The following is a 21,522-nucleotide window of genomic DNA, read 5'->3' on the forward strand; positions in this document are numbered from 1 at the left end:
TAATGTCACATATGTTGACCCATTGTTGTCACTTTTAACCTCTTTTCACCATATTTCATGATTAGTTTTTCCAATTTAACCACATTCACATTTTGTCACGTTCATTATTTACCTTTTTTTTTAACTCTAATAGTTCCAATGTTGACACTTTGAAACCTTTTTACCACTTTTTATGTCACTTGTGATCGAACTGGTCCTTGAACTAAAATGCTATAAAGCGATGACGCTTGAACGCTTTACGTAAAACCGCTGCGGTCCCTTTAAATCTGAAGCCCCGCCCCCATCGTCAGACTCAAACAAACATGGCGGTCCCGCTGCTGCTGGTGACGCTATCAGCGGCTTTATCGCTCACTGTGTCGCTCCTGGTGGCGGGATGCGACCCGGTCTCCGTCGTCCCGGTCCCGGTTCTGACCGGACTGCTGCTGCTGCTGTTCTGGATCCTCCGGAGGAGGAGCGGCGGGAGCGAGCGGCGCGTGTGCGTGCTTGTGCTTGGTGACGTCGGACGGAGTCCCCGGATGCAGTACCACGCGCTCTCTCTGAGCCGACACCGGTACCGCGTGACCGTGGTCGGGTTCTTAGGTGAGAACCCGGAAGTCATCAACCTAATGATGGTAACCATGGTAACGCATTAGTAACTCCTCCTTTACTCCAGTGGTTCTCAACCTTTTCAAAATAAAAGTTCCAGAGACTGTAGCTGAAGTTTGGTTGAACACAGACATGTTTATTATTATTTAGGTCATAGTATCTAGTCATCTTATAGATAATACTTGTTTTAATCAGAAATAAAATGGGATTTTAAAAACCACAGACATTAGTTAAAAGTTTCAATATAGAGTGGACAAAACGGACAGAAGAAGTTTTAAAAAGGGTTCAAAGTGTCAATACTGATAATTTGGCACAACACTGGTCAACATATGTGATATCAGGTTGAAATGTGATGTAGAAGTGTCAGAAATTGGAATAATGTATCAAAAATGCATTTAAAGGAGCAAAAATATGGCAAGAAAAAGTGATGAAAATAGGTTAAAATATGGTGAGTTTTGTGCAATTGCAGAAAAAATGATTAAAATCAATCAATCAATCAATCAATCAATCTTTATTTGTATAGCGCCAAATCATAACCAATGGTATCTCAAGGCACTTTACAGTAGAGCAGTCTTAAGGACGGACTCTTCATTTTATGGATACACACATATGCATATATACGTATATACACATACATATGTATCCCACACCCAACATGAATTCATCATGGCGGCAAGGAAAACCTTCTGTTAAGCAGCAGGAACCTTGTGTGGATCCCATTCCTATGATGAACAGCCATCCACGTTATGCTGTGTTGGGTGTGTGCAGAGGAAAGGGTGGAGACAGAGCCGCTGAGTCTCTGTAACTCCACACTGAGGATCCCACGGACCTGCAAGACAAAAGCCAGAAGGAGTACAGGAGCAAACACACAAGGGAGTAAGCAGACATAGAGGGAGTGTTTGAAAGAGGAATGGGACCCTCTCCGGTCCCTCTCTAACCTAAATGACCTCTCTCTTAACGCCCTCTCCAACCTCTCTCCAACCGAGCATGCCAGACCCCCCCCCCCGGCAGTCTATGCCTATTGCATCTTAATTATGAGCTATGAGCTGGTTCCTAACTAAAAGCTTTATCAAAGAGGAATGTTTTGAGCCTAACCTTAAAGGTAGAGAGGGTGTCTGCCCCCCGAACCGTGGTTGGTAGATGGTTCCAGAGAAGTGGGGCCTGATAACTGAAAGCTCTTCCTCCTATACTACTTTTAGAGATGAATGGAACAACGAGTAGTCCAGCATTTTGAGAGCGTAGTGTTCTGGGGGGATTGTATGGCACTACAAGCTCCTTGAGATAGACTGGTGCCTGTCCATTTAGGGCTTTATAAGTGAGAAGAAGAATCTTGAATTCTATTCTATATTTTATGGGAAGCCAATGCAGAGAGGCTAATACAGGAGTAATGTGATCTCTTCTCCTAGTTTTAGTCAGTACACGTGCTGCAGCATTTTGAACCAGCTGAAGTGTCTTAAGCGACTTGCTCGGGCAGCCTGCTAAAAGAGAGTTACAATAATCCAGTCTAGAGGTAACAAAAGCATGGACTAGTTTTTCGGCGTCGCCCTGAGACAGGATAGATCTGATTTTAGCAATGTTACGGAGATGAAAGAAGGCAGTTCTTGAAGTTTGTTTTATGTGAGAGTTGAAGGATAAGTCCTGATCAAATAGAACCCCAAGGTTTCTAACAGTTGTGCTTTGTGCCAGAGTAATGCCATCTAGGGCAGTTAGGCTAGCAAAGGTTTCTCTAAGGTGTCGCGGGCCCAGTACAATGACCTCAGTCTTGTCTGAGTTGAGAAGAAGAAAATTTTGGTCCATCCAGGCCCTAATGTCCTTTAGACAGGCCTCAAGTTTAGATAGCTGATTTGTCTCACCTGACTTCATTGATACATACAGTTGGGTATCATCAGCATAGCAGTGGAAGTTAACAGAGTATTTTCTCATAACATTACCAAGGGGGATCATATAGATACAGAAGAGGATTGGACCTAGCACAGAGCCCTGAGGAACCCCGTAGCTTACTTTAGTGTACACAGAAGACTTATTATTCACGTGTACAAACTGGTACCTATCAGATAGGTAGGACTTAAACCAGTTTAGGGCAGTCCCTGTGATTCCAAGTAATTTCTCTAATCTCTCTAGTAGAATATAGTGATCTATAGTGTCAAAAGCTGCACTAAGATCTAATAAAACCAGCACTGAGAGTCGTCCTTCATCTGAAGCCCAGAGTAGATCATTAGTTACTTTAACTAAAGCAGTCTCTGTGCTGTGTTGAGCTCTAAAGCCTGACTGGAAGTCCTCGAACAGGCTGTTGTTTTGAAGAAATTCACAGAGCTGAGCTGCCACAACTTTCTCAAGAATCTTTGAAATAAAAGGAAGATTAGATATAGGCCTGTAGTTTGCTAAAGTGCTGGAATCAAGAGTAGGTTTTTTGAGAAGGGGTTTGATTACAGCTACTTTAAAGGACTGTGGCACGTAGCCTATTGATAGGGATATATTTATTGTCTCCAACAAAGATGGGCAGACTAGGGGAATAACTTCTTTAAACAGCTTAGTTGGGATCGGATCTGAAAGGCAGGTCGATGGTTTGGAGGATGAAATAATAGAGTTAAGTTCCTGAAGTCCTATATGTGTGAAACAGTTTAGGTTAGGCCTATTTACATTTAATGGTACAGCAGGCCCAGGTGAAGGCAGGGAGTGGCTAATTTTATCTCTAATCTTGTGAATTTTATCGTTAAAAAATGTCATAAAGTCCTCACAGCTGAGGGCTAGAGGAATCATGGGCTCAATAGAGCTCTGACTTTGTGTTAGCCTGGCTACAGTGCTGAAAAGGTACCTCGGATTATTTTTATTTTCTTCAATTAGTGAGGAGTAGTATGTAGATCGACTATGTCGTAAGGCTGTCATGTATTTACTATGGCTTTCTTGCCAAAGTATTCGTGACTCCTCTGTTTTATTGGAGCGCCACATTCTCTCTAATTTACGGGTTGTCTGTTTGAGTGTGTGAGTTTCAGAGCTAAACCACGGAGCTTTCCTCTGACGTTTAATAGTTTTTTCCCTCAATGGGGCAATTGAGTCCAAGGTGGATTTTAGTAGACTAGCAGAGCTATCGACAAGCAGATCCAGTTGAGAGGGGTTATAATTAATATCATAGTTATTTATTGGATGGTGCAATAAATAAGCAAAAATTGGCTCAAATTGTTCAGAAAATACTTATTCTTAGTTTTTTTTTAAGGCATCTGGCGACCCCCCCTTCCCAGTGTCTCTCGACCCCAAGGTTGAGAACCACTGGTTCAGCCCTTGATTACCTGTTTGGGTCTCTGATTAATCTTTTTCTGAGAATCACTAAACTACAATCTAATCTAATCCTAATTCACAGACTCATTAACACAGTTTATTAAAGGACTAATTTAGTTCCTGACTCACAAAGTGACTCACTGATAGTGAGTAGTTACTATTAACTAACTCTAACTAAATCAATAAGCAGATTTAATTACTTGTTCACCAAACAATGACATCATTTCTATCCAGGATATCTCTAAAGTACCTTTATTTTGAAGGTTCAAAGGTCGTTTTTCACAATAAAAGCCTTTTTGATCATTTATTGTTTGCAGACTCCAAACCACACCCCTCCCTCCTGAACAACGAGCGAATCACCATCGTCCCCATCTCTGAGGTACGAGGCGTTCAAGGTAAGTCACGATAATCAGTTATTTTTATTAAACGACGTCCGGCCTCGTGACACAACAGGAAATGACATCACGCTCTTTCAGGCGGACCCAAGCTGCTGACGTACGTGACGAAGGTGGTTCTTCAGTCGCTGCAGCTGCTTCTGGTTCTGCTGAAGATGGAGGTTCAGGATCACATCCTCATGCAGGTTCAGAGTCCTGTTCCTTTAGCCGCTAGGCTAACACTGTTTACTGCTGCTAACGTTAACACCTTTTTCTTTCTTTTCAGTGTGAAACACGGTTTGCTAATGCTAACAAGCATCTTAATGTTTTACAACGACAATGCGTTTCTTTCCCAGAATCCTCCGGGGCTTCCTGCTATGGCGGTGGTTAAATTTGTTTGCTTCCTGCGTCGCAGCAGCTTCATCCTCGACTGGCACAACTACGGCTACACCATTATGGCGCTGAGTCACGGGCCGATGCACACGCTGGTGTGGCTCGCTGAGCGGTGAGGGTGCTAGGCTGCATTAGCATGAGCGTTAGGTTCCCCCGCTCAAACTGCAGTGTCGTCCTGCAGGTACGAGCGCTTCTTCGGCCCGTTGGCCGACAGGAACTTGTGCGTGACCGCCGCCATGGCCGACGACCTGCGGAGGAACTGGGGCGTCCAGTAAGAGCCGCTAAGGGGCGCAGTGAGCCACCAGGGGACGCAGTGAGCTGCCATCAGCCAAAACTTCACTTTTTTTCCCCCGCAGAGCGACGACCTTGTACGACCGCCCCGCCTCCATCTTCAGAGAAACGCCGTTGGAGCTGCAGCACCAGCTCTTCCTCAGACTCGCCGACTCGTACCCAGAGTTTCGACCCCAAAGGTCAGAGATTACTAGCAGCCGTTGAGTAGTGGCTAGTTTAAAGCAGCTTCACAGGAGTGGTGTTAGAAACCAGCTGGTGATCGTGTTAACTGGTGTTCGAGTGTTAGCTGGTCATCAATTAACACGGACACCAGTTTGAGCAGAACAGCAGCGTAGCTGGACCTGCTGATGGAGGAATGTCCAACTTTCCCAGTCTGTGTACTGGTTCAAACTGGTCTATACTAGTTATACTGCTTCATTTTGGTCTATAGTGATTAATACAGTTTAGTACTGGTTATACTGGTATTAACGATGTATGTGATGACAGTGTGAAGGTTGTTTCTCAGTCTGTGGTGCGTTCACTGACCTCCTGTGTGTTTGCAGGTCTTCGGGTCTAAAGGTGGAACATACGGCGTTCACCATCAGAGACAATGACGGCGTGAAGCTGATTCCAGAGAGACCAGCGCTGCTGATGAGCAGCACCAGCTGGACGGGTCAGAACCACTTTATTAATGAACCATTAAAGGAGTCGTTAGTGATCACCATTTATAACCATCACCAGTTCAACTGTTGCACTTAGATATTTAAAAGGTAAAAACGGTTTAAGGGGGCGGAGCCTAAAGCTGAAATTTGACACCTTTGTCTCCTCAGAGGACGAGGACTTCTCGGTGCTGCTGTCGGCTCTTCATGGTACGATCATGTGACACGTCAGAGACTCAGAGTAGAAACTGACCTCACGCACCTGCGTCTGTTTGTCCTCAGAGTACCAGGGGTTGGTGAGGGGCGGAGCCTCTTTACCGTCACTGGTCTGTGTCATCACGGGTGAGAGGACACACCTCCTTTCTGTTTGAAACCATCACTATGACACATCACAAATAAGCACAAAAAATACAAATGTACACAATCGCCACAAAAAACAACAGGAATGCTCAAAATAACACAAAAGATAAAAACACACTTAATGATGAAAATGTACATAATTAAATCTAAAGTACACAAAACATTAGAAATGCACAAAATAACACATCAAATCAAATGTTCACAACTTAGAACAAAATATGTCAAAAATACAAAAAAGCAAATAAGCACAGGGACAATTGTTCATAATTTCATCAAAAACACAATTATGACAAAACACAAAAAATAAATTCTCAACAAAAATACACTTAATGATGAAAATGTGCATAATTAAATCAAATGCTCAGAATAACAAATACACGTTAAATCAAATTTACACAAATTACAACAAAAAATGATGTGAAAAATACAAACAAGCTAAGAAAAAAAACAGTGACAAATGTAAATCATTTCATCAAAAAGAGACAAAATTATGACAAAACTAAACAACGGAAATTCTCAAAATAAAAATGCACACGACAAAAAGATACAATGATGAAAATGTACATAATTGAATCTTAAAATACAGAAATTACAACAAATACCAAAAAGCTAACAAAACACAAAGTACATTATTTAATCAGAAGTACACAAAATGACAACAAAAAACACAAACGAAAACAGAAATGAAATGAAAATGTACAGAATGAAATCAAATGTACACAAATTACAACAAGAAATAAAAAAGCAAACAGTGACAAATGTACATAATTTAATGAAAAGGAGACAAAACACACAATGTGTACGTCTGTGTGTTCCAGGTAAGGGTCCTCTGAAGGATCACTACAGACGGATCATCTCCTCTATGAGTCTGGATCACGTGAAGATCTGCACACCGTGGATGGAGGCTGAGGATTACCCCCTGTTACTGGGTACCTTCCTCATCATCATCATCGTTTACAGAGCCTGGCATCGACTCGTTAACATTTCATCATTTACTTTAAAAACTCATCAAAACTCACTTCCTCCAATCAGTGGCTTAGTGTGACGTCTAACGAGCCAATCAGAACTTATTTCAGCTAACTTTATTTATTAAAACTAAACAATAAGATGATTAAATGTAAGTCGTTGCACAACGTGAACATTTAGTGAATATAAACAAATAAATAGGAATCTTCAAACAGCAGTAACACACGATAAGTCACTTTAAACCAAAAACTAAAGGTTTAGTGCAGACATAGGCAACTGGTGGTCCGGGGGCCACATGTGGCCCAGAAAGTGAATGTACAAAATGACAGAAATATACACTAAACAAGAGCAAGAACACATAAAAAAAAAAAAACAAAGAATTACAACATTGCAGGAAAATACAGTAAAAGATGAGAGAAAAACACAGAAAACTACAACAAAAATGAACAAAACAGAAATACACAAAATTACAGAAAGTGTGTGTGTGTGTTTTCGTCCTCAGGATCAGCTGATGTGGGCGTGTCCCTCCATAGATCGTCCAGTGGTCTAGATCTACCTATGAAGGTGGTCGACATGTTTGGCTGTTGCCTCCCAGTGTGTGCTCTCAGCTTCCAGTGGTGAGTCACCACTAGGGGGCGTGGTTTCATCCTCCAACAGTGTGTGTTTGTTTAAATGTGTGCGTTTCAGTCTGTCTGAGCTGGTGAAACACGAGGAAAATGGATTGATCTTCAGAGACGCTCAGCAACTCACAGAGCAACTACAGGTGGGATATATAGAGTATAGATCTGTTCCTAGACGTACAGAGAATAGATCTGTTCCTTCCTTTACCAGACATTGTTGAAAACCCATCTTTTTGCTTTGGCTTTCAACACAAGTTGAGCAGATCCCATGTATTTTATTATTATTGTTTTATGCTGTATATTTTGTGACTGTTTTTACATTGTATTTTATAATGTTTGCTGTACAGCACTTTGGGCAGTTGTAGCTGTTTTGAAATGTGCTATATAAATAAACCTGACATTGACATATAGAGAATAGATCTGTTCCTGTCCTTTACCAGACGTATAGAGAATAGATCTGTTCCTGCACTATTGCTCAGTGCTGATAGTTATTTATAGATAGAACATGTCTCTCGTGTTGATAAAAGTATTAATTAAATGATACAAGTATTAGATCAGGTTAATATTATCTGCTCTCTAACATAACTACATCTATGTCTCAGTCTCTACTGTCAGACTTCCCCACCTCAGAGAGCAAACTGAGGTCCTTCAGGAGGAACCTCCGCTCCAGCAGGGGGCAGAGCAGCTGGGACCAGAACTGGGACCACAACGTGTTGCCTCTGCTGAAAAATACCACATGTTGAAAAACGTTTGAGGAATTATGGGACGGTGTTCAGGTTTATTTGGTCACTGGTTTATTCTGTGATTAAAGTCTTTGTTTTGTTAATTTTGTGTCACGTGTGAACTTTGATTAGCTCAATGTCACTCAGGCTGTTGGAAGGAAAGATGTGGCTCCGCCTCCCTGGGATCACGTGATGACACAGTCCTGAGGTTTCTACAGGAGGCAGACAGGAAGTGATGCAGACAGGAAGTGAGACGTTAAAGTCCAGAGTCACATTATTACTCCTCATTAACAGAAGGATAAGGCTAACAGTTATGTGTAATGCTAAAGACAATTATCTGGTGATAATGCTCTCTGTAGGCTAATGCTAACATTAACTGACCAAGTTGCTGTTCTAACAAATAACGCTAATGTTAACTGAATAAATCTTAGAGCCAACACTCACTCAGGGCAATGCTAATAACTTATTACATGTTAATAAGATTAATTTATTGGCCTTTAATGAAAGCTAATTTTTAACTATTAGCTAAGTTTAAAGCTAACTAGAATTATTTATACTGCTGCAATCCAAAGCGAACAGCAACTCTTATCGTCCTTTAAGCTAATGCTAACGAAAAACAAAGTCTAACGCCAACAGTAGCTCTTGTTAGGCTAATGCTAACTAAAAACAGGGTAGCACTAACAGTATCTCTTGTTAGGCTAACGCTAACTATAAACAGATTCTAGAGCTAACAGTAGCTCTTGTTAAGGTAATGCTAATTATAAACAGAGTCTAGCGCTAACAGTAGCTCTTGTTAGGCTAATGCTAACTAAAAACAGATTCTAGTGCTAACAGTATCTCTTGTTAGGCTAACGCTAGTTATAAACAGAGTCTAGTGCTAACAGTATCTCTTGTTAGGTTAACGCTAATTACAAACAAAGTCTAGCGCTAACAGTAGCTCTTGTTAGGCTAATGCTAACTAAAAACAGGGTAACACTAACAGTATCTCTTGTTAGGCTAACGCTAACTATGAACAGATTCTAGAGCTAACAGTAGCTCTTGTTAAGCTAATGCTATCTACAGAGTCTAACGCTAACATAGCTCTTGTTAAGCTAATGCTAACTATAAATCAAGTCGTACCTAGCTGCTGTTTGAAGTTGTCGTACGTTTCCTGGTTCCTGACGGTGGAACAGACGAACACATCAGGTTTTTTTGAAGAACATTTGAGGATCTTTGAGAGCAGATTCACCAGAACGACCACGACGTCGGGATCATAAACCACGTCTGCAGAAATAAACCACAGCTTATGTTTCAATGTTCATTGCTAACGCTAACAATACTGTTAGTATTGTATTACAAACGAGGCAGATCAAAGGGAAACAGACCTGCAGCGATCACCACGTCAGGCTCCGCCTCCTTGAGCTGTGCCTCTGTTACCGTGGTCCAATCCAGCGGCTGCACCCGTACGGCGGGCTCGGTCAAACCGTTCAGTTCTACATTCCTACGAAGTTTATCCAGAACGCTGTCGTGACAATCGCTGAAAACAAACGTACTGGGACTGCAGCAGCGACAGATGACCACACCCACCAGCCCCACGCCGCTGCCCAGCTCCAGCACTGACCTGCAGGGGGGGCGGAGCCTAGCGTTAGTGCAGTTCCACAGGCTAAAGTTAGCGTGACAACTTACTGTCAAAGACCAGATCCTTTCAACGCATGAACGAGATGCGTCTACATCTGCTTGTTCTATTTCACTGCAGATCGGTTGGACTGTTACCATGGCAACAGTGACAGAGTAAACAATAGAGGATTTTGATTTTCTATCATTTGATTTAGGTTGTATTAGGTTTGGTTTAAAAATAAAGATTAGTTAAAATTTTTGTACAACCCTATTTTAATTTTAGCTTTTTTTAAATTATTATTTATTAATGAAGATATTTTAAAAAACAAAGCAATGTTTGTCACTTTTTTTTGAACGAGTTAAAATAATTAGGTTTGCCTCTAAACCTGCTGCAAGACGTCACAAATAACACAATGTAATTGTAATTCTTTTTCTTTTTAGAAGTGCAACTGCAGCAGAGGGCGCTGCTACCCCGGGGTTCGGTTGGGATGCAGCTATTCTGTGCAGTGAACAAGTAGAAGGCGGCCAGAAAGAAAGTAGTAGCAGATCCCGCCTGCCGCCTCAGCATTTGGACAAGAGAAAGATAAATATATAGCGCCCTCTGCTGTTTAAAAAAAGTACTGCGATTCAATTTTCAGAAAATCGATATGAATCGTGAAACCGATGAATCGATTTTTAACTGCCTTACAATTAATCGTTACATCCCTAGTAGTTACACTAATCACTACATTAAGTATTTGTACCACCAGGGGGAGCTGTTATCCTACAAATAAACACTTGTCTTACGCTGGTTTTTAATTTTTGGGTTTTTTCTCTCAATTAATTAAAAACACCACAAAAACAGTCACATATTTCCATGTGTACTAATAAAATATGCAACAAACGTCGTATGGTCGGTTTACATTTAAATATTACGTCGTAAGGATTGCGAGTGAAGGAAGTGACGTAGTCTACGCGTATATTTTTAGAGGATCTGAAAGGATCAGTGACACGTTACCTTCCTCTGAACATCTGCGTGTGCTCCAGGGCCCACTCGCTGAGGTACTGAGATGCTTCCCACGTCACCAGCCCTGTGGTTCCCTCAGAGATCACAGCTACGCTCTCCTGCAGAGAAACTACGTCTCCACTGGGCTGAACACACACACACACACACGCGCACGCACGCACGCACGCGCACGCACACACACACAGTCAGCAGATCAAACAGGTTCTACTATGAATCGCTAACACGTTAAGTACCAGGATGTAGCTCTTATAACACTCGTTCTTCTCCTTCTCTCCGATCACTTCAGCAAAAGCTTCGTAAAGATCGTCCAAATATTCACCGTCCAACGCCTCCTGCTATAGAACCAACAAACTGATGATTAGAACTACTAAATAATTAAAACGACTAAATAATTACAACTATACAATAATTAGAACTACAAAATAATTAAAACTACAGAATAATTAAAACTATACGAAGATTACAAAATGATTAGAACTACAGGATAATTAAAACTACTAAATAATTACAACTATAAAAAAGATGGCAAAATAATTTGAAATACAAAAAAAAAATAGAACTACAAAATAATCAGAACTACAAATGATTTAGAATTACAGAATAATTACAATTACAGAATAACTACAACTACACAATGATAAACAAAGAGGAAATATTTACAGACTAAAGACAGAAAGAAAGGAAATGGAAAAACGATGTAAGTTTCTGATTTTCTACAAATTCTGACTAAATACTCAGGCTAAAGTCTGTTTTCTACATTTGGAGAGTTTTCGCAGGATTAAAGATTCTCAGAGGCTGTAATCTTCCTCCTCCTCCTCTTCCTCACTCACCCGTCTGATGAGCTCCGACAGAAACGAGCGACGATAACGAACGGACGGAGGAAACGTCCGACAGAGAGGGTGGAGACACGTCTGAGGATAGAAACAGAAACAGCTGTAGAGCCTGCTCAGGGGGCGACGATTCCAACTCTGACAATGAAGCAGAGAAGAAGAGCTCTCCTAAAAGATCTTTACTCTAACCTTAAACCGTGCGCTGACACGCTCTGGTGGCTGAAGTTAGCGAGTAAATCACAAACCCTGAGGATAGAAGTCCTTTTGGGTTGGAGTTCTTCAGCAGTCTGTGTTTTACTGTTTAAGGGAGCGTAAAGGTCCCTTCGGAGAGCTCTTCTTCTCTGCTTCAATAATAATAATAATAATAATAATGCATCAGTTTTATATAGAGCTTTATCACAGACACTCAAAGTCGCTTTACAGAATTAAGGCATTATTCTTTCACTCCACACTTAATGGTGGTAAACTACTATTGTAGCCACAGCTGCCCTGGGGCAGACTGACGGAAGCGAGGCTGCCATAGTGCGCCATAGGCCCCTCCGACCACCACCAACACTCACTCACACACTACATTCATACTAGGCAATGTAGGTGAAGGTTGTCTACTACCAAACCTCAGATTTGTTTCTGGTCACAACTGTTTATATCATTTTTCTGTAAACAAAAGAGGTTTACGTCGACATCTTTAACTTGAAAAAGTGAAAAAGCTGATAATTAATAGAAAAATCTACTAAATAATCTATGAATCAGGCTGAATGTTTCACTCCAATAGAAAACAATGGGCTGTTTACAGGCAGTGGGGCCTTGTGACATCATCAATCACATGATTTAAAGATGGAGGAACACAGGCTATAAAACTATTAAGTAGTCCTATTTATAAAAGGTAATTAAATGAATATATGGTTCATAATAATGGTTTTTTTTAGACAGATCCACTAATAAGTAGATTTAGAAGGTTTCAGGACTCATTTGTTAAAACAGTGAAAGATAACTTTAAAGTAATGATTTCACACTTAACTATGGAATCGATTTAGTGTTTGAATCTTAAACTCTGAATAAAGTTAATTATCCTGAAACACCTTTAATTACATCACCATTGTGTTGTCACCTGTTCCAGAATCTCAGAAATCACTGATGATTTGTTTTTCTGCAGGTTTTCTTCAACAAACTGAAAAACAAATAAGATACATTTTAGTGTTCCCGCCCCCTCTGCTGAGTAAACTCTGACTTCTGATCCGATTTATTTCAATCCACTGTGTAAACGTTCCTGTGGTGCCGCACGTGTCTCTGTTGTGTGTCTGATGCGTATTTGGTCACATTCTACCACTCAGCAGCTTTTCTGTGACACAAACTCTAAAATACACAGTTTGTTTAACGGACTTTGGTTCACTGAGACACTGTTTACAGGACTGAGGCCCAGCGACTCGTTCCTATGGAATAAAACTTGAATATTCTGAGTTTTCTGAACGGACTTTGGTGGATTTTGAACTCACCATCCACTGAAATAAAGCCAAGCGTCTCATAGCGAAGAAAGACACGTGAAAGTCTCTCAGAGCGTCCATGTGTTTACACTGAGGTTACCCACAATGCTCAGCTGCAGAGACGCGCTAAGCCTTCTGGGATATGTAGTCTGAGGTGTGCAAAGAGGAGTTTTAGATGTTTCATATGGGGCGCAGAATGTAAAATTGCGCATGCTAAAATAAACGGCAACTGTTCGCAACATTTAATAACAAACCACGTTTAAAAAAACGTATATGAACTTTTTTATGTTACTTTTTACCATATTTACAGCAATATTTGTGTACATTTACTTTTCTCGTGAAAAATATGTCAATGTTAAATCTAAATATAACGGTTCACTATTGAATCTAAATCTGAATGTTAAATTTAAATGTTAACTCTAAATCTAAATGTTAATGTTTATTATTAAAATCTAATTGTAAATTCTTAATATTAAATCTAAATCTGAATGTTAAATCTAAATGTTGGAATCAATATACACGGGACGTGACGTTATTCATATTTAACATTTACATCGTATTATATTTTTACAAGAAAAAAAATATTACAAGTTTCATGAATATTGCTGTACATCTGGTAGTAAGTAACGTTAAAAAAAATTCACATTTTTTTAAACATGTTTTGTTGCTAAATGTTGCTGTTTATTTTAGCATGTGCAACTTTACAAACGGTGCCCCATATAAAACACAACAATAAAAGTTAATAAATTAATATTAGCATCTTATTATTATCTTTGTTCAGTAAAGCTTTACACATACAGAGGCATCATTTCAAAATAAAATGCAAATAGATTCTTTAAAGATGGAAATTAGTTTTTTTTCAGGGAGACATTTTTCATTTAATGACAAAATTTTGCATCTTAATTATACAATATATAAAAAAATAATTTACACACGCACACACACGCACACACACACACACACACACACACACACACACACACACACACACACACACACACACACACACACACACACACACACACACACACACACACACACACACACACACACACACACACACACACACACACACACACGTTCACCCTTCCCGCCTTTGACTTGTTCTGTGTGAAAAGATAAAAGTGTTCAGTTGGAGTGACGCCTCCATCACATCACAGTCCAACCCTGAGGCTCCTCTGGTGAGTCCCACAACACTTTGTTACTGTTGTTTTCATTAATGTTCATCAGTTTATCAGAATTTTTTGATTAAATTTACATCATTAAAACCAGATTATCCTCTGATGCTGCTTTGGACTGTGATGTGTTTGCTTTAAAGTATTTAATACATATTTTAAATGTCAGAAACAGACTGAAACAACTAAAACTTCAATATATAGACTTTAAATGTAAAGCAAAAATATTGTTATAGGTTTATGAACATTGAAGAACTTCTACAATACTCGTGAGGAGTTATTAAACCTCTGAAATCAAAGATTGTGAAAACAAATAAAATGAGAATGAGCTTAAATTGGCCAAACACACGAACAGCTTGACTGTGGCTGACTGACAGATAATTAAAACAACGACAGAAGATACAAATGTAAGAATATACTTTATCATTCCCAGACTAAAAAAATAAAGAATGAATAGTTAAACAATTTGACAAATAAGAAAACTTCAAATAATATCAACAGCCATAATAATACATGCAAACAGATCAGCTGGAAGGAAATACATGTATTAATAAAGAAATAATGAAAACAGATTTGTACATTAAAAAAACAACGAAAAACGGATACAGAATAAGTAAATTAATAATTTATTCCAATATACGTATTCATCAATAGTGATTTCTAATAATAATCATATTATATTATGTATAAATGAAATAAATTAGAATGTATAATAATATAATTTACACTAGTATTCTACTTTAGTCTCGTGACTTCCTGTGGTTTCCAGTCGGAGCATTTTACGGACCGGAATATAAACAAAGAAAATGGCGCCTGTTGGTCGACGGTTGTTGTGGAGAGTCCGTGACGGACGGAGATAAAACCCGTGTTTCTGTCGCTGATTATAAACTCTCACTGTATTTTTTACCGTCAGTTCATCTGAGTAATGAATGTAAAACCCGACAGACGTCGCCTTGGTTCGGCTGCATTGTCTATAAAAGGCGTTTTGAAGCCGTTTCTGGTTCACCGGTGACCTACTTTAAATCGTTGCCGTGGAAATCAATGACATTCCTGCCCTGGGTTGAGCGTTGCCACAGCAACCAGCTGTGTCCTCTCTGTGTGAAGGACGGAAGGAGGAGGAGCACCGGAGTCTCAGTAGCGCCAGAATCCGTTTAAAAAGCGTCAGTTTTTAGGAGTTTTTCCTGCTCTGCAGAGCTCCAACAACATTTATATAAAACACGAGGATTTTGGATCGACGACGGGATTCTTCTGCTCCGTACGGTGCGTTATTTATAGCGTTATCTGAATTATCACCACATTCAGCAGGAAACAGGTCACAGTCTTTGATTTTATTGGATTCTACAAAAGTTGCTCGTGATTTTTTTCACAGTAATGTAAAAAAAAAAAGAGAATTTTTTTTTTTTTAGAAATGACGAAATAATATCTAAAACCAATCATTAAAGTCATGATTAAATAACATAAAGTGATAACATAAAAACCTGTTAAATAATAAAATAAGAGCATGTTATATTTCTAGCTAATTTTAAAAATAATAAACTTAAAGTAATCAATAAAAGTTATAATCCTTACGCTGGTCTTTAGTTTCACATATTGCTGGTTTTTAATTTCCAGGACCCGTCATGGTGCTGAAGGTGTTCTTCCCTCAGTGCTGTAACCGAGCAGACAGTGGGTTGATGGTGGGTCGATGGATTCCCAGTCACGAGTCAGCGGTGGTTCTCGCAGTCATCCATTATCCTTTCATCCCAGGACAAGTCAAGGTCTACCTGCAGCAGGTGAAGGAAGGACTCGCTGTGGTCTCCTTAGCTTGAGTTGTCCTCCAACCCTTGTGTTTGTGTTTAAAGGGATTCTCCACTGTTTTTTACAAATGTGACCTAAAACCTTAGACATAAATCCTCAGAGTTTGTGTGTCTTCAACAGTCTGTGATTTACTATTTCTTGTTCTCTGCTTCATTGTCTACTACCAAACCTCAGAGTTGGAACTGTCGCCCCCTGCGGTCACATATTTTCTCCCGTCACAACTGTTTTTATCCTCTTTCTGTAAACAAGAGGTTTACATTGCCACCTTTAGCTTTTCCTGTTTTTTTAGAGCAACCAAATCTACTAAATAATCTATAAATCAGTCTGAATGTTTCACTCCAATAGAAAACAATAAGACATTTACAGGCAGTGGGGCCGTGTGACATCGTCAATCACATGATTTCATGATGGTGGAACACAGGCTGTAAAACTGTAAAGTAGTCCTATTTTTAAAAGGATATAAAACAAATATGGTGCATAATAATGTGTTTTAATAAACATAGATCTTCTGATAAATACATTTCAAAGGTTTTAGGCCACATTTGTAAAACCCGTGGAGGATCACTTTAGAAGGTTTAGATGATGTTGCAGAGTGACATGTGATTGAATGAAACACATGATTGGTTGAAACCGTGTGATTGGATGGTTGATGTATCTCAGATGCGAGCTCAGAGCGGCGTGGACCTGTGCATCCTCGGCTCCTGGAGTTTACCTAAAGAGGAGGAGGAGGGCATGGAGAGCTTCCTGCAGGACCTCAGCACCATCTTCCCTCAGCGCCGCTGGCTGCAGGTCAGACGCACCCTGGGACGCACAGGTTTCACCTGTCAGGTCGCATGCAGGGATCAGGGTGAGACCTGCACGGAAACAGAAAATCTCATTTTTGTGAATTTTTGAAAGTTTTAGTCCTGTTAGTCATATTTTTAAGTCTCTAAGCTAACCAAACTGGTTGCTACGTGCTAAGCTAACCAAACATGTGGGACTGGTCACTACATGCTAAGCTAACCAAACCTGTTTGTGTTTGATGTTATTGTGAGCGTTCAGGAGAGAAAGAAAAGGATGAAGAGGAGGAGAAGGTGATCTTTGTTCACTACGAGCAGAAGAAGGTGATGCAGTCTCAGCTTCATCCCATCAAAGAGTCCAACAGCCAATCAGAGTCAGAGCTCAGACAGGTGAGAGGAGTCGTGTGTGCGTGGGTGTGTATGCGTGCGTGGCGTTACCTGGTGTGTCCTGCTACAGGTGTTCCAGACGGTGGCGAGCAGCGGGCCGCTCTTCTTCATGGATCGCTATGACGATGGTCCTCTGAAGTCGACCCACTGGCAGACGGAGGGCAGGGAGGCCAGCATCTTGGTGGAGCTGCTACGTCAGGCCTCCACGCCGCTCTGCATCCTGCTCACATGGATCCTCACCGTGTGCACGTCCGTCTGTGACCTACGGTGAGATCAGACCGTAAATATTACAGCGGTGATGACCTCTGACCTCTGAGGTCACAGCTCTGTGTGTTTGTCACTACAGGATGTTTAGGTTCTACCCGCTGAGCTTCCTGTGCTCTAAACTGTCGTCGTGCGTCCAGCTGAGCTACAGGGCGGAGCACATGAGGATGCTGAGCAACAGGAACGCTGCTATGCAGCACCAGCACTTTATGAGGCAAGTGTGACACACACACACACACACACACACACACACTCTCTTTTAACCCGTACAATGCTGCTACAGGAAGGCCAACGTGCTGCTGTCTGTGATGGTGGACGTGGCGCTGGGTCTGCTGCTTATGTCGTGGCTCTACAGAGACCAGAACATCACCACGCTGTCAAACACCGTGCTGCCCGCCGCCCACGTACGTGCTACACACACTCACACTCACACCTTCATACTTTGTTGTCGATTGTCGTTGACCTTGTTTGTTGTTGTTGTTTCTCGTATGTTGTTGTTGTTTTGTTGTTTCTCTTGTGGTTGTTTGTATGTCGTTGATGTTTCTTTGTTGTCTAGCGCGTTGCCAAGGAGCTGGAGGAGCTGCTGCAGTGGCTGATGGGAGCTCCAGCAGGCCTGAAGATGAACCGGGCCCTGGACCAGGTCCTGGGTCGGTTCTTCCTCTACCATATTCATCTGTGGATCAGTGAGTGACAGGGTCCGCCCCCTAGCGTAACGTGACCACCCTCTAAAGGCGTGGCTGGTCACATGGTGCGTGTGCGTCCTCAGGCTACGTCCAGCTGATGTCTCCGTTCATCGAGGGCCTGCTGTGGTACGGGGGCTTGTCCGCCTGCCTCGGACTCTCCTTCGCTCTGTCGCTGCTCTCTGATGCCGTGGCATTGTTCACCTTCCACATCTACTGCTTCTACGTCTATGGGGCCAGGTAACGTAGATATATGTGTAAACCATGTGGTAGACCCTGGTCTACAGCTGGTTGCTGGTTCTCCTCCTCAGGCTCTACTATCTGAAGGTCTACGGACTCTCGTCTCTATGGAGACTCTTCAGAGGGAAGAAGTGGAACGTCCTGAGGCAGAGGGTGGACTCCTGCTCCTACGACGTGGACCAGGTACCACCACACATCTCTAACACATCTGTAACATGGAAGGTAACAGGTGTGTGTGTGTGTGTGTACTAGCTCTTCATCGGTACACTGCTCTTCACCGTGCTGCTCTTCCTCCTCCCGACCACTGCTCTCTACTACCTCGTCTTCACTCTGGTAAGAAAATCTCAAACGTTCTGATTCCAGCAGGAAGTTCCTTCAGTATCACAGGAAGTAGAATATTTACCGTCTGTAATACAAGGAACACATAGATTAATCTTTAAATTTCCATTTCCCTCACAAAGATATACAACATGCTTAGAAGGAATATGAGAGGGACGCTGCACATACTGGTCACTACGTGCTAAGCTAACATGTGCGGATAGTCGATATGTATTAAGCTAGCCAAACATTTGAGACTGGTCGCTACGTGCTAAGCTAACCAAAACATGTGGGGCTGGTTGCTATGTGCTAAGCTAACTAAACATGTGGGGCTGGTGGCCACATGCTAAGCTAACCAAACATGTGGGAGTGGTCTCTACATGCTAAGCTAACCAAACATGTGGGAGTGGTCGCTACGTGCTAAGCTAACCAAACATGTTAATTTGCTAAAGAAGGATCCTGACTGTGTATGTGCGTGTGTGTCTGCGCAGCTCCGTCTGCTGGTGGTTTTGTTCCAGGGCGTTCTCCACCTCAGCGTAGATTTCATCAACTCCTTCCCTCTGTTCGCCGTCCTTCTCCGTCTGCTTCGTCCGTACCGTCTGGCTGAGGGTGTCAAGTTCAGGGTTCTTTGTGAGGAGGAGGGCTCGGCCCTCCACCTGCTGATGGAGGTAACACAACTACACAATTACACAAACTGCAACACCACAACACGTCCACGAGTGTTACACAAAGACTGCTTCCATGATGGATCAGATGGATCAGAGCCAATCACGACTTACGACTCATCAATAACTCATCATGTGATAAATAATCAGCGAAGCCCCGCTTTCATTAAAAAACAAAATAACAAAGTGTTTAAATAAGAAATTGCGCAAGTAATTAATAACTAAGCAAAAATACCTTGGTATGTAACTATACAAGTAATTACGTAACTATGCAAGTAATTAAATATGCAAGTAATTAAATAACAGTATGTAATTCGGTGACAAAGTAACTAAATAAAGTAGTAAGTGTGGAATTAAGTGAGTAACTAAGTTAAAACCTAAATAACCTATTAATTGTAAAAATATATGATTTCAAAGACAGTAACTTAGTGAGGACGTTAATTAAGTAAATATGTAAATGTGTAATGAAATAACTAAGTAAGGAAATAGGTTAATGAGTATGTTTATTTCTTTTTTCAGATAAGAACATTTATACAAATTTAATTGTAGTTTAAAGTGATTTAAAATATATAAAATATGAGGAATTTATAAAATAGAAAACATTGAAATTTGCATAAAAACAGTAAAAATCAAAAACAACAAAAGATTTTAAATTCTAAATAATTCAAATAAAAATAAATAAATAATAATAAATTACAAGTTTAAAAATTATGTAATAAGGACATCCTTAAAAAACACATTTAGTTGTTTTCAGAAAAAAGAAAATATCAGGTAAATAGTCGTGGTTAATGACTGGAGCAGCTGTTGTTCCTTCCTAAAGGCTGCTGTCCTGCCTGTTTTCAGATGAACCCTCTGAGCTGCAGCGCTGTGGTCCAGACTTACCGGACCCCCACCTACAGCTGCTACCCCAAAGACTCGTGGAGCGCCCTCGTCAAAAAGCTGTTTGTGGGGGAGCTGATTTACCCGTGGAAACACAAAAGCACCAAAACGGACTGAGCGGCGCCACCTAGAGGAAGGGCAGCGTCACACGTGGAGTCTTAAAAACAGCTCTGAAGTTTACTCAAGTTTTTATATTTATGCTGAGAAATAAAAGAATGAACATGAGAACCTTAGTCATTATTTCTCTCATGGAATTTTAACAAATTAAAGAAATGTTTGAATACACTTTTTAAATTACAACTATAAAAAACCAAATGTAGTTCATATTTTATTAATATTTTTTGTTTAATAAAAAGCAGAAAGGTCAAGATTATAAATGACTCACTCACACGTGCTGTCCATTGAATCGCATAGACATTATAAAAAGACCCAGATTCTACTTTTTGTAAAACTTTATGGAGATAAACATGATTTTATGTTCGTATTGTCCAGCACTAATTCACATAGAACATGACAATGATCAAATGTGTCCACAACATCAGTTAATGGTACATAATAGCATCATTTAACTACTGCAGTGGTTCTCAACCTGGGGGTCACGAAGCATGGGGAGAGGGTCGCTGGATGCATTCAAGAAATTCAGAATATTTTTGATCAATTTCAGCCCATTTTTGCCTATTTTTTTTACAATTTTTTCTGCAACTACACCAAACTTTCCATATTTTAACCTAATTTCATTACTTTGTATTGCTGTTTTTTTTGCTCCTTTTAATGTATTTTTGCTACATTTCTGACACTTCTACATTGCATTTCAATGCCTTTTCTGCACATTTTTCTAGTTTTCCAGACCTTTCCACTACTTATAAACCCTTTACATCTAATGTCACATATATTGACCCATTATTGTCATTTTAAACCTCTTCACCATCTTTCATGATTATTTTTGCCAATTTAACCACATTCACCATTTATTTTCCAGTTTTCTGCCACTTTTATGCCAATCTTGACATTTTTAACCCTTTTTCTGTCTGTTTCTGATTAAAATAAGGATTTCTATCTTTAAGATGACTAATGTATGTGTAGAAAAACAAATTCTGCACGAGAAGATATGACTGATTTGTTTACGGCAGCAAAAGAAATGCAAATGTGCTGACGAAGGAGTTGTTCTTGTTTAATAAACAGTGTAAACACGTGAGCTGC

General features: G+C 40.5%; 3 protein-coding genes across 5 annotated transcripts; 2 read left to right on the forward strand and 1 right to left on the reverse strand.

The window, feature by feature from the left end:
• The first annotated feature begins 381 nt into the window (after positions 1-381).
• Positions 382-8,329, forward strand: LOC114467945 (chitobiosyldiphosphodolichol beta-mannosyltransferase-like). 2 transcript variants are annotated; one of them, XM_028454486.1, is made up of 13 exons: positions 476-611; positions 4,179-4,256; positions 4,338-4,441; positions 4,592-4,740; positions 4,810-4,899; positions 4,985-5,098; positions 5,462-5,571; positions 5,729-5,767; positions 5,840-5,899; positions 6,736-6,846; positions 7,386-7,500; positions 7,571-7,646; positions 8,106-8,329. In XM_028454486.1, exons 3-13 carry the CDS (start codon positions 4,412-4,414, stop codon positions 8,244-8,246), a joined length of 1,035 nt encoding a protein of 344 aa, XP_028310287.1. In that variant the 5' UTR covers positions 476-611; positions 4,179-4,256; positions 4,338-4,411; the 3' UTR covers positions 8,247-8,329. The 2 variants fall into 2 exon arrangements, with proteins under 2 accessions (XP_028310288.1, XP_028310287.1); XM_028454487.1 differs by lacking the exons at positions 7,386-7,500; positions 7,571-7,646; positions 8,106-8,329 and having other exon boundaries at positions 382-579; positions 6,736-7,271.
• On the reverse strand, positions 7,713-13,276 carry LOC114467948 (protein-lysine N-methyltransferase EEF2KMT-like). Of its 2 annotated transcripts, XM_028454490.1 has the most exons (8): positions 13,151-13,276; positions 12,766-12,825; positions 11,658-11,738; positions 11,061-11,162; positions 10,819-10,952; positions 9,590-9,825; positions 9,345-9,488; positions 7,713-8,437 (listed from the first exon to the last, which is right to left on the reverse strand). In XM_028454490.1, the coding sequence occupies exons 1-8, from the start codon at positions 13,217-13,219 to the stop codon at positions 8,337-8,339; spliced, it is 927 nt and encodes a 308-aa protein (XP_028310291.1). In that variant the 5' UTR covers positions 13,220-13,276; the 3' UTR covers positions 7,713-8,336. The 2 variants fall into 2 exon arrangements, with proteins under 2 accessions (XP_028310291.1, XP_028310292.1); XM_028454491.1 differs by lacking the exon at positions 12,766-12,825 and having other exon boundaries at positions 13,151-13,249.
• Positions 13,277-15,096: 1,820 nt separating this feature from the next.
• LOC114467940 (phosphatidylinositol N-acetylglucosaminyltransferase subunit Q-like) lies at positions 15,097-20,547 on the forward strand. The gene is made up of 13 exons (XM_028454478.1): positions 15,097-15,573; positions 15,925-16,085; positions 16,771-16,957; positions 17,152-17,279; positions 17,347-17,543; positions 17,623-17,754; positions 17,824-17,944; positions 18,097-18,223; positions 18,307-18,460; positions 18,532-18,643; positions 18,713-18,793; positions 19,270-19,446; positions 20,287-20,547. Exons 2-13 carry the CDS (start codon positions 15,933-15,935, stop codon positions 20,437-20,439), a joined length of 1,722 nt encoding a protein of 573 aa, XP_028310279.1. The 5' UTR covers positions 15,097-15,573; positions 15,925-15,932; the 3' UTR covers positions 20,440-20,547.
• The last annotated feature ends 975 nt before the right edge of the window (positions 20,548-21,522 follow it).

This window comes from Gouania willdenowi, chromosome 8 (genome assembly GCF_900634775.1).
Source record: "Gouania willdenowi chromosome 8, fGouWil2.1, whole genome shotgun sequence".
NCBI classification, from domain to species: Eukaryota; Metazoa; Chordata; class Actinopteri; order Blenniiformes; family Gobiesocidae; genus Gouania; species Gouania willdenowi.

Bases quoted from the DNA above. Each gene is read 5' to 3' on its own strand.
- LOC114467948 (XM_028454490.1), bottom strand. From the start codon at position 13,219: ATGGACGCTCTGAGAGACTTTCACGTGTCTTTCTTCGCTATGAGACGC. The intron at 9,489-9,589 runs GTCTGTTTCCCT...TTATTTCTGCAG, and splicing joins TGACGTGGTGATCGCTGCAG to ACGTGGTTTATGATCCCGAC. The intron at 8,438-9,344 runs GTACGACTTGAT...TGCCTCCTGTAG, and splicing joins CAACTTCAAACAGCAGCTAG to AAACCTCAGGACTGTGTCAT.
- LOC114467945 (XM_028454487.1), top strand. From the start codon at position 516: ATGCAGTACCACGCGCTCTCTCTGAGCCGACACCGGTACCGCGTGACC. The intron at 580-4,178 runs GTGAGAACCCGG...TATTGTTTGCAG, and splicing joins GACCGTGGTCGGGTTCTTAG to ACTCCAAACCACACCCCTCC. The intron at 4,442-4,591 runs GTTCAGAGTCCT...TTTCTTTCCCAG, and splicing joins AGGATCACATCCTCATGCAG to AATCCTCCGGGGCTTCCTGC.
- LOC114467940 (XM_028454478.1), top strand. From the start codon at position 15,933: ATGGTGCTGAAGGTGTTCTTCCCTCAGTGCTGTAACCGAGCAGACAGT. The intron at 18,224-18,306 runs GTGAGTGACAGG...GTGCGTCCTCAG, and splicing joins CCATATTCATCTGTGGATCA to GCTACGTCCAGCTGATGTCT. The intron at 18,794-19,269 runs GTAAGAAAATCT...GTGTCTGCGCAG, and splicing joins ACTACCTCGTCTTCACTCTG to CTCCGTCTGCTGGTGGTTTT.